This window comes from Argentina silus (assembly GCF_951799395.1).
Source record: "Argentina silus genome assembly, chromosome: 12".
NCBI classification, from domain to species: Eukaryota; Metazoa; Chordata; class Actinopteri; order Argentiniformes; family Argentinidae; genus Argentina; species Argentina silus.
The window spans coordinates 2,254,908-2,267,407 of record NC_139666.1 but is presented as its reverse complement, the minus strand read 5'-3'; the positions used below and the strand labels follow the sequence as shown (position 1 = coordinate 2,267,407).

Here is a 12,500-nt window from a genome sequence, read left to right as displayed (position 1 = left end):
TTCTCTTTGACACACACGCCAGCCTCACATGTCCTGCACATTTGTGTTCCAATTCACAACCCAGCACTCACACGCGAGGTAACCAACTCCACACGACAAATGAAATGACAAGACTTCATGACGCTGAAGACTGTGTTAGTGAGTGAGTGAGTGAGTGAGTGAGTGAGTGAGTGAGTGAGTGAGTGAGTGAGTGAGTGAGTGAGTGAGTGCTGGACTAGAGTTGAGTAGAGAAACACAGGTCTAGCCCGTCGGTTAGCCAACCTAACACAGGAATGTGTTGACGTCGTCTGTCTCTGCGGCTGACCCACCTGACGGTTAGCACGTTGCTATCTCTCTGCATAGCTGTGGTGGAACCGGTAATGACTAACGTCACGTTATTGAGTTTGGCAGAGCTTCTGCACCTCATTTGTCACCAGGACAAGCAGGCAGCGATATAGCAGCAGCAATCTCATGGTTTAGAGAGCGCTCTCTCTCCCTCCCTCTCTCCCTCCCTCTCTCCCTCTCTCCCTCTCTCCCTCTCCCGCACCACTTCTCCAATCATTAATTAGCGTCAACTGACGCTAATGGAGTTTGGACCCATGGGTGGTTACCTCAGGAAATTCCACTCTAAGAGACAGTCTTTAGGTTTAGAAGGCGTGAAATGAGGAAGGTTACACCTTTCAGTTGGTTGTCCACCGCCATGCTACCTGGGCCCGCAGACATACCACCATCCTACCTGGGCCCGCAGACAGACCACCATGCTACCTGGGCCGCAGACAGACCACCATCCTACCTGGGCCCGCAGACAGACCACCATCCTACCTGGGCCCACATAGAACACCTTTGGGATGTGGTAGAACGGGAGATTCACAGCTTGAAAGTGCACCTGAAAAATCTGCAGGAACTGCGTGACGCAATCATGTCGTCATGGACCAGAATCTCAAAGGAATGTTTCCAACATCCTGTGGAATCAATGCCATGAAGAATTGAGGCTATTTTGAGAGCAAAGGGAGGCCCTACCCAGTATTAGTATAGTGTTCCTAATAAAGTGTTCAGTGAGTGTATATAGTGTGTGTGTGTGTGTGTGTGTGTGTGTGTGTGTGTGTGTGTGCACTGGACACCAGATGTTTGGGCATGAGGCTGTGATGAGTGTACAGGGACGGTGACATAACAGGTTGTGCAGAATGGGAGGTTGCCAAGGTAACAAGGCTGGCACTGCCACTTTGTCAGTCCCTCATACAGAGCGCACACACACACACACACACACACACACCTGCCAGCTCTGGCCACCTGGTGATGCCAGTCACAAGTCCTGACATCCCCTGTCATAACGGCTCTGCCTTGCTGTGGGATGCAGGGATATGAATAAGCAGCACATGTGGCTGGAAGGCCTGTGTGGCGTCTGAGAGACTCTGACCTCATTGTTGGGGTCCTGGATGACTCTGTAGAGGGCGGGCACCAGGGACTTCTTCAGGTGGAGGCTGCCTGCGTAGCTGGGGATATGGGCTTCTGGTAATGTCTGTGTGAGAGAGGAGAGAGGAGGGAGGAGGGAGGAGGGAGGGAGAGAGGGAGGGAGGGAGAGAGGGAGGGAGGGAGAGAGAGTGTGAGTTGACAATGGACAGGGCACAATTTACTCAGCGTTTGTTCATTTGTTTAGAACCAACTCTGTCCCAGCTGTCATGGGTTTAATGTCCTCCTCGAGGCCTGTGTAGAGCACAGTGACAGGAGAGGTCATCCTGTCCCCCCCACCCCTCCCTCCCTCCCTCCCTCCCTCCAGTATGGTCACAGTAGCGGAGGACAGGAGGACACAGTGTTCCCAGCTCGGAGCCTCTCACTCGCACTCTGACTCACAGACACATTCCCTCCCTCCCTCCTTCCATCATTAACACACCCCCTCTTTCCACCCACACTCCCAGCATCACAGACCCCCTCCCTCACCCCCCTCCCTCCCTCCCTCCCACACACTCTCACACCCCCTCCTTCCATCATCCACTCCTTCCATCATCCACTCCCTCCATCACAGACGCTGTCCTTCCATTCTCAGCCCTCTCTTTCCCTCCCTCGGAGAGAGGGATGACTCTCTACCATCACAGTGACCAGTGACCAGTGGGACCAGTGACCAGTGACCAGTGGGACCAGTGACCAGTGAGACCAGTGGGACCAGTGACCAGTGGGACCAGTGACCAGTGGGACCAGTGACCAGTGAGACCAGTGGGACCAGTGACCAGTGAGACCAGTGGGACCAGTGACCAGTGAGACCAGTGGGACCAGTGACCAGTGAGACCAGTGGGACCAGTGACCAGTGACCAGTGAGTTACTCCCCTGGAGCCGACTGACACCAACGTTTGGGTCAGAGGGGAACATTTTAGTTAACCTTTATTTTCGCCCATTTAGACCCACTGAGACCAAGGTCTAGACCCACTGAGACCCACTGAGACCAAGGTCTAGACCCACTGAGACCAAGGTCTAGACCCACTGAGACCAAGGTCTAGACCCACTGAGACCAAGGTCTAGACCCACTGAGACCAAGGTCTAGACCCACTGAGACCAAGGTCTAGACCCACTGAGACCAAGGTCTAGACCCACTGAGACCAAGGTCTAGACCCACTGAGACCAAGGTCTAGACCCACTGAGACCAAGGTCTAGACCCACTGAGACCAAGGTCTAGACCCACTGAGACCAAGGCCTAGACCCACTGAGACCAAGGTCTAGACCCACTGAGACCAAGGTCTAGACCCACTGAGACCAAGGCCTAGACCCACTGAGACCAAGGTCTAGACCCACTGAGACCAAGGTCTAGACCCACTGAGACCAAGGTCTAGACCCACTGAGACCAAGGTCTAGACCCACTGAGACCAAGGTCTAGACCCACTGAGACCAAGGTCTAGACCCACTGAGACCAAGGTCTAGACCCACTGAGACCAAGGTCTAGACCCACTGAGACCCACTGAGACCAAGGTCTAGACCCACTGAGACCAAGGTCTAGACCCACTGAGACCAAGGTCTAGACCCACTGAGACCAAGGTCTAGACCCACTGAGACCAAGGTCTAGACCCACTGAGACCAAGGTCTAGACCCACTGAGACCAAGGTCTCTTTTACAAGGGAACCCTGCATACACACAGTTTACAACCAAACATCACACACACACACACACACACACACACACACACACACACACACACACACACACACACAGAATGACAGCATTATAAAACAAAGAGGTCCTCAATCAAAGGTGGTGGTAGTAGTGTGTTGGTAGTGTGTGTGGTGTGTGTGTGAGGTGTGTGGGTGGTGTGGGGTTGTAGTGTGTGTGGTGTGTGTGTTGTTGTTGTAGTAGTGTGTGTGGTGTGTGTGTGTGGTAGTAGTGTGAGGTGTGTGTGTGGGGTAGTAGTGTGTGGTGTGTGTGTGTGGTGTGGGGTAGTAGTGTGTGTGGTGTGTGTGTGGTAGTAGTGTGAGGTGTGTGTGTGGTAGTAGTGTGTGGTGTGGGGTAGTACTGTGTGTGGTGTGTGAGAGTGGTATGAGGTAGTAGTGTGGTGTGTGTGTGAGGTGTGTGTGTGTGTGGTGTGGGGTAGTAGTGTGTGGTGTGTGTGTGAGGTGTGTGTGTGGTGTGGGGTGGGTCTACTGTACCTTGAACTCTGAGAGCCATTCCTCCACCACTCCGCGCTCTGAGCCCAGCATCTTCCTCTGAGCCCCCCCTCAGCTGCCTAGAAGGGGGAGGAGAGAGAGAGGGAGGGGGAGAGGGAGGGGGAGAGAGGGAGAGAGAGAGGGAGAGAGGGAGGGAGAGGGAGAGGGAGGGAGAAGTCAGGACACAGTAGTCTTCACACACAGTATAGAAACAAACAGAGGCTCCCACTCAGACAACTGGAGTAGAGAGACTGCCTGGAAATGGAGAAAATTCTAGACCGTATCAAGTTTGAGATCAAAATCATGGTGACATTTCAGCTGAAGTACCTTCATCTTATCAGACATGTTCTGCCATGATACCCCGAGCCTCATACACTACCGAGCCTAGCAGCAGCTCAGGACGAGAGCAATTCTAATCTAGAGGACAACAACAGATCTGTACACAACAACAACAACATGTTGAATGGATGATGCTGGTCTTCTCACATGGTTGCAGAAGGGGGGCTTTACCTGTCACTATGAATTTCTAGATATGTAGATTCCTATGTAATATAAATATAGTATAGTATATGCTATTTAGCTGATGCTTTTATCCAAAGCAACTTACATTGCAGTGAGTGCATACATTTTTGAGTACATATGGTCCCAGCGGGAATCGAACCCACAACTTAAGCGTTGTTGGTGCCATGTGCTACCGACTGAGCATCAGAGGACCACGTGACATGAATCTGTACAGCGTGTCCTTGACAGGGAAACATCGATGCACTGCGGTGACTATTTTTGTAAACAGTTTCGCCCCCATGATATTCTAATAATAGGCTTATACAAAAAAAAAAAAAAAAAGTATTTGTTTAACAGAGCAAAGGGGCATTTTGGTCAAATTGAGTTTTGGCTAGTTCTCTTGCTGTAGCAAAGTAAACAAACCCCAATCAGGGGTCACTGAGTTGGGTCCATAGGCTAGTTTCTGGGGATTTGAATTTAAGTCGTTCTGACTGAACTAATGCCTCCACATGAGAACAGAGTGAGTTGTGCATTCATGAATATGTTGAACGAAACAGCAAGCAGTTAACCCCCCCCGAAATAGCAGCCCTTACTCGTCGAGAGTACAGACTACGTCACATGGAAAATATTCTCTAAATTCTCCCATAAAAACAGGCGGTGTTTGTTAGGCCATGGAGCCAGAGAGCTTGTGAACAGTATGAATGTGGCCTGTGTGTGTGTGTGTTTCTCGTGGGTGCGTATTGTACATACAAACGTACGTGTGTGTGTGTGTGTGTGTACACACTGCCTGAGCAAATGAAAGGCCAGGGAGGATGAGTGTGTGTGGGGAGCAGTCAGACGCCAGTGTCTGGGTAGACCACAGGTGACAATGAAGCTGGAGCCAACCTGAGTCATCAGACAGGGATGGGGGTGGAAACATGAGCCTATATGAGGCCTGGTGTCCACACACACACACACACACACACACGTTTGTTTACCAACATGCATACAAGACTAGAGGAGAAATACCATCACAATCCCGTTCCCTATAATAACACAAACAAAATAGTTTTTCGATTAATTAGTGATAACAGACCCACGACGCTGCCCCCCAGCCCCCGACGCAGCCCCCCAGCCCCCGATGCAGCCCCCCACCTTCGGTGGTTCCGATGGCAACTCAACGACTCAATATCCGTGCGTCCATCGCGTTGCCGGGAAGCCTCTCTAAAAAGCCGCCCTGACCGGGCCTCTAGCCATACCACCGAGAAGCCTCTCTAAAAGCCGCCCTGACCGGGCCTCTAGCCATGCCACCGAGGCGTGTTATCTTCTGACACACACAGGGCCAGCACCGCTTGGGCAGCTTTGATCAAGGTCATATTCGGAGCCTGACCACTTTAACAGTCCCTCGCAAATTTGCTTTTCAGACAGCAGTCATAAGACATGTTTACTGGTCCTGGTGCTTTACTCCCCTCTCTGCTGTTCAGACAGATTAGCGGAGGGACGCTTTCCTCTCCCTTGCTCAACAGCTTGCTGTGTCTCTACTTGATAGGATTAGGGATTAGGAGTAATGCTATAGGCCCCACATTCCTGTTTAAAGTTAGGAGGATCCAGTTTAAGCATCAACCTCAGTTAACTAAATGAAAGGTATGCCGTTAGAAATAAAAGATGGCCAGCTCCAATTTGGGATTAGTGAAGTGAAGACCAGATCATTAGTGAAAAGAAGACCAGATCATTAGTGAAGAGAAGACCAGATCATTAGTGAAGAGAAGACCAGATAATTAGTGAAGTGTAGACCAGATCATTAGTGAAGTGTAGACCAGATCATTAGTGAAGAGAAGACCAGATCATTTCCTGAATCCTGGGGGTAGGTTCTGACGGACGTACGAAATCCTCTTTAATTCACCAACTTCCAAAGAGTTCCGGAAACACTCACCACCTGGAGCGCCAGGTGTTTTATGCGGTGTTTACCTAGCAACAATACTTTGTTTGGCGACAAAATGAAGCATCATAAATTATGCATTTTTGGTGAATAAAGTCACCCTTGGCACTAAATGAGTTAGAGAGGATTCAGTGGGCGTCGTACTAGCCAGGCTAAACTGTGAGACACTGACTGGCATTCAATAAACGTGGCAGAAATAAAGGTGCATTACTGTGTTTCCTTTGACTTGATGAATTGCAGAATAGAACCCGAACCCTGACCAGTCCCCTAGTAAAACCAACGGCTCTGTGTGTCGCACACACACACACACACACACACACACACACACACAGGTCACAAGTTCTCCTTCAGTCACAAGTGCATGTTCTAATCTTTAATAACCTCTTGTGCTGTCACTCCTTCCATCACAATCTCATTACGAACCTTCAATCATAGGCACGATAATCAATTCTGAGCTCAGATGAAAAAAAACTCAGACAAAAAAAAAAGAAAAATCATTCTGAGCATTTACAGGTTATCCAATGCTTAATAAATCCATTGAAACACATGACTGCATCCTGCATCATGTACAGTGTGCCTAGGTAAGGTAAAACGTGGTTACACAACGCTCTTGTGGGGAGGTATTGCAGGCGAGGCTGTGTTCCAGGCTTGATCCAAAATGGATAGAGCAGCAATGCGCTCTCCTTTCTGCCTCAGATTGAAATCGGAATGATGAATATCTTGGTAACAACCGGCGTCGTCCTTCCTTCAGACTTCACCAGGACTGGGAATTGTAAAGCAGCCTTTGAGGAGCAGACCTCAGCTTTTTTTTTTTTTTTTTTTTTTAAAGCTGACTCACACGTTTCCTCTTGCCTTGTCACGCTGTCAAACTCTCAGACGCCAGAATTTCTCTATGGTAATCCGTTACCATGGAAACTGCAGTTGGTAGTGACACTTGGCCCTTGTGCTTTGAAACTTGAACATGTTGTGTAAAGTGCATAAACAGTTCTATATATATATATATATAAATAAAAAATGAGGTTACATACTGTATATCGGCACGTCATTATCTGTCTAATAGCGGTTTAATCCTGAAAACAAGCACATACTCGGCAACCCAAACCTGAGCTTAGCTAAACCCCTCCAGTTAACCCAGAGGAGTCTGACTGGCAGACCAGTGGATCTTTGGACTCAAATGCAACTGAATGAATGATATGAGTGAGGGGGAAATGTCAGGAAGTGTCAGAAACCACAGGTTCTACCTCACTGTCCCAGAATACAGAACCAGGCTTTACCCTCACTGTCCCAGAATTCAGAACCAGTCTTTACCTCACTGTCCCAGAATACAGAACCAGGCTTTACCTCACTGTCCCAGAATTCAGAACCAGTCTTTACCTCACTGTCCCAGAATACAGAACCAGGCTTTACCTCACTGTCCCAGAATACAGAACCAGGCTTTACCTCACTGTCCCAGAATTCAGAACCAGTCTTTACCTCACTGTCCCAGAATTCAGAACCAGTCTTTACCTCACTGTCCCAGAATACAGAACCAGGCTTTACCCTCACTGTCCCAGAATACAGAACCAGGCTTTACCCTCACTGTCCCAGAATACAGAACCAGGCTTTACCTCACTGTCCCAGAATTCAGATCTCCACCGGGTGAAGAAGCTGGGCGGCCCTGCAGTCACACATCTGTCGGTTGTTGACGAGTCACCTGCACGACAACAGCAAACAGTCAGTCAGTCAGGTTGGCATGGATACGACCTACAGAATGCAGTAGTGTTGTTATGAGTGTCTTCAACCACACAAAGATGGGACAGGTTGACCCAGATAAGATGTTCATAAGTGGCCACAATGACCAGTGGGTGGAAATGGGGATGAACCCACAGGAACAGGCTTCCGGGGATAAAGTTGTTGGGTGTTCACAAAACCTTTAATTTCACCATTAAATTTGCCTTTGGTCTGGACCCACCAGGGTTCCCCCCCCCCCTAGTGAATCAATTCAATTTTCACCACCGGTCACAACCCAAGATCTTTCCCTCAGGCTCCTGTGCAGCCTCAGCTCTGAGCTCCGACCACAGAAACATGCAAAAGGACACGGGTGGGAAGTACGAAGATGTTCACTTCGGAGCGAGCCACTGAGCACGTGCAGTGTGGGTGTAGGGTAGGATGGGCTGCGTTGGAGGAACGATGGACATTGGCAAAATCCACGTACGACACTGCATTTCTGAGGAACCAAGTACCGGCCTGATAACAGGGCTATTTCTTGACGCAGCAGACACCCACACAGCACATGAACACAAGCAGAGGCTCGAGGACTGTTTAGTTATTTCTCTTGGCGATGCCGCATCACAAGAGCCCCACTCTAAACTGACAGTTTGGGCACAGACGAGTGTTTATGTGAAGGACACTTCCATTAGCATCGCGGCAGCAACAAGGGACAATTACCACGCAGGGCCCGCGGCTCGTAAAAAAGACTGAGGCACTCAGGAGTGAGCTCTCCCATCAGCTTTAGAAGCAGCTATTTTCCCTTCAGAGATAAAGCAGACTCATCCTCAGTGAGTCATCAGGGTTGAAAAGGATTCTCCAGGAGTAAAGTACAGGACAAGCTGAGCTGATGGGCTAGGCTAGGCTAATACATGATGCTGTTCAAGCCTCTCGGGCTGATAAAGTTGACATGATACACGATGATTCACTCCCTTCTCTTCAGAAGCTGACTCACCAGGTTCCATAGACAATTGTGTTTGCATCCACAAGATCAGGAAGCTAAATTTGTCATTTGGGTGAACTCTCTTTAACTCATTCAGTGCCAAGGGTGAATAAAGTCAACCAAATGGTCAACATTCTAGAGTGCCAAGGGTGACTTTATTCACCAAAAAAGCATAAATGACGATGCTTAATTTTGTAGCCAATCAGAGTGTTGTTGCTAGGTAAACACCACATAGAACACTTGGCACTCTAGGTGGTGAGTGTTCCGGAACTCTTTGGCAGTTGGTGAGTTAACATAATATCTATCAGTCATTACGCCAATCAGTTGACAAACAGTAGCTTTGTTTGAAGTGCTTGCACTACAAAACGTTCTTGTGTGTAACACACAGGGGTTAATAATAACCACAGATTAGTCTCTCGCTCTAAGGACCTTTGATGAATCTGAATACTGTGAAATTGTGAAACGTACGTAATACATGCTGCAGAATTTCTTAAGGGAACATTATGTACTTAGAACAACACGTGCTTTACCCTTGCGTTTCAGTAGAAAGGGAACTCAACCTAACCTTTATGCTTGTGTTTCAGCAGAAAGGGAACTCAACCTCAACCGGTATTGGGTTCAGTGTTAGTTTCAGTTACACAGATACTCGGCAAGTCAGGCCTGGATGCTGGACCCTGATAAGAAGATGAGGGGTCAACTTTGGGGTAACAACGTCTCAAAAAGACAGAAAGATTCATGACCCATGTTTGAACCATGCACTGATCACACACTCCCCAATCTTAATTATGATACGTCTGATTGGTTCATATACATTGTATCATGCTCCAAGGAAAGGTACATAGTCTAGGATTTTGTCCCTTTGACGGGACGCTCTTGCCATCTTGCGTATTCTTGTACGGCACCATTTCTCTGACTCAATCCCTGAAGAAAGAATATAAACAATAAACACCAACTTTTACTTTTGGAATTATTTCTCTTGGCCGTTTCCGTTGCATCACCTTTGAAGAGGATGAAGCCACGTCAACACACAGTGCTGAGGGCTCCTCTGGAAGGCGTGGGCACAGAGGACAGCAGCGGGGACCGGAGATAGAGGCAGAAACAGAAGCATTGTGGTTTTCGGTTGGAAACCACAGGACAGAAATAAGCCAGAGTATAGTAATCTATCCTCTGGCAGGGCTGGAGGCCGTTGGAGAGGAAACACTGGCCACATCCCCCCTCTGCTAGCTAGGAGCTACTGGCTACATCCACCTCAGCTAGCTAGAAGCTACTGGCCACATCCCCCTCAGTTAGCGAGAAGCTACTGGCCACATCCACCTCAGCTAGCTTGTGGCTACTAACTGAGGTGGGGGGGGGGGGGGGGGGGTCACTGGTCACATGACTGGGCCTAGGCTATCGTATTTCACCAGAGGCCGAAGAGAATGATCGAAAACGTCAAGAGACTGACGCTTCCAAGAGGACCACAGAGGAAAACACACGGTGAAGGTCAAGGAGAGAGGCCCACCATCATATACTGCAGGACCACCACCACACAGACCTGCAACCTAGCCTTGTGAGTGACTGAGTGACTGACTGACTGGTTGGTAGTCTGATTCTGATTGTAACAATTTGGTTTTCAGGTCAGACAACATTTCACAGAAGGTTCTCCCATTTCGACCGATAGCAAACACTCTCAAGCTTGGCTGCCCTCAGCTATGGTGGCAGCAAAGAAAAATCTAAATCTAAAAGGATTCAGTCAGAGTTTATTGCAGGGGCACATCCAGTCCCTGGACAAAGAGAGAGAACCAGTTGAAAAGGCTTGTTATACCTTCAGGCCGGCTATAGCTTATCTAAAAGGGTTTCGCGACGATAAATGGTCAATATGAATAATGAACATGGACAAAACATCAAACGCATAACAGTCAGAAAGAGGTCTCTTAATGAGCGGGAAGCCTACAAAGCACGGTCACATGACACGTGGGCTTTTATCAGCATGGAAGAAGAGGGCTGGAAAAGAAGGGAAGACAGAGGGAAAGAGAGGAAGATAGAAACTTGATGAATTTCCCCAAATGCAACTGAAAAATGTGCCGTATGAGATATCTAAAATATTAATTCAATTCAAGTTTGAAATAATTAATCCCAATGTCAGCAGTTGAATCTCACACTACATCATGATTCCACTGCATGAAATGTCTTAGAATTTCAATTAAATAGTCAACTCTCCACTTTGTGACCAAATTCAGGAATTGGCCCATGAATTTCATTTCATTGGAATTAAGTTCAAGAACCCTGTTTAAAACATCACAATACCCAGCCTACTTTACACACACACCCATTGTCTGTGTGTACCATAGCAACAGACTAGACTCCAGACCTATCGGTGACTAAATGTGGCTTAGTGGACAACAAGCAAACTTTCCATTCTACGGCCGTTCTTCCTCTGGTCACTGGTGCTCAGAGAGACGTGCCAACACTTCCTGTTTACAGTTGAATAATAAGGACAATGCTATAAGCCTACAGCATGAACACTGACAAACAGTATGGGGGCTAGATTAAAAACAATACTTTAACTCGTTCAGGGCCGAGGGTGAATAAAGTCACCCAAAGTGTCGACATTCCAGAGTGCCAAGGGTGACTTTATTCACCAAAAACGCATCAATGACCATGTTTCATTTCCTAGGCAATCAAAGTAGTGTTGCTAGGTAAACACCACACAGAACACTTGGCATTCTAGGTGGTGAATGTTCCGGAACTCTTTGGCAGTAAGTTAAGGCTACTCTCCAGCAGCACTTCTGCTAAAACCAAAATGGCCTTGGCCTTTGCCTTTATCTCATGCCACTGTATCTCATGTGATGATGCGTCATAAAAGCCAATAAGCACATTTCAAGTCAAACACGACTGCCTCCACATTACTTTGCCATAACTTGTTTTAAACACCAGTCCTCACCGTAACAGTGCACGGAGTGTGTAGCCCTACATGTAGGCTAGGCCTACGTCCGGGTGTTGCCACTCAGCCACTCAATAAACTAAAGCCAACCATAAGGACCCATTAGTTCACAACCCATGAATGTGGTCAGTTCACCATGAGTACTGTTAACACTGTTAACACTGAGAGAGAGAGAGAGAGAGAGAGAGAGAGAGAGAGAGAGAGAGAGGGGGGGGAACAGAGTGGCCTATTCAGGGAGAGGGTCAGGGCCATGTGCTGGGTGGAGAGTTGTTCTTAGCAGGGCCGGGGCTGCTGGACGGCCGGGCAGAGGGGACAGAGGAGAGATTGTCTCCGTGTCTGTGACAGGGACATATGCTTGTTTGTTTACTGACTTCCCCTTTCCTGGTTGCAGCGCGTCTGTTTAATAACGAACGCTGACTTCACCTTTGACCTTTCGGTCAACACACGGCTAAATTAGTTCTGCTCAGAGCCAGATTAGGACACAATGCTGGGCTACTTTTCGTCTCTACTGCTGCTGCAGCGTTGGGAGCACCTTACAGAGTGACGGTATTGACGTTTCCAGCCATTTGTGGTTATCTAACGAGCAATTGATCAGTCAGAAGCAGCCCCTTATTCCTGGAAATGTTCAACCCGCTTGGAATTACCAATGACATCACAGGATTGGAAAATTCAAATTCACCTATCCCATTCTAATCTCCCATCTCCCTCCTGGCCTCCCTTCAGCCTAGTTTGCATGCGTGTGTGTGTGTGTGTGTGAGTGTGTGTGTGTGTGTGTGAGAGAGAGACGTGTGTGAGAGAAACCTGTCTGTGTGTGTGTGTGTGTGTGTGTGTGTGTATATGAGTGAGTGTGTGTGTGTGTGTGTG

The 12,500-nt window shown here is 48.3% G+C and overlaps 1 protein-coding gene across 2 annotated transcripts in view; it reads right to left on the bottom strand.

Moving 5' to 3' along the window:
- The window catches only part of LOC310812658 (hyccin 2), a 40,053-nt gene that overhangs the window by 16,672 nt on the left and 10,881 nt on the right, over positions 1-12,500 (bottom strand). The window contains exons 2-4 of one of the 2 annotated variants that reach the window (XM_083681305.1): positions 7,632-7,717; positions 3,609-3,685; positions 1,397-1,498 (exon numbers count right to left, since the gene is read on the bottom strand). In XM_083681305.1, the coding sequence (XP_083537431.1) occupies positions 1,397-1,498; positions 3,609-3,659 (153 nt within the window). In that variant the 5' untranslated portion in view covers positions 3,660-3,685; positions 7,632-7,717. The remainder of the gene's footprint in view (positions 1-1,396; positions 1,499-3,608; positions 3,686-7,631; positions 7,718-12,500) is intronic. The other variant, XM_083681306.1, reaches the window with a different exon arrangement.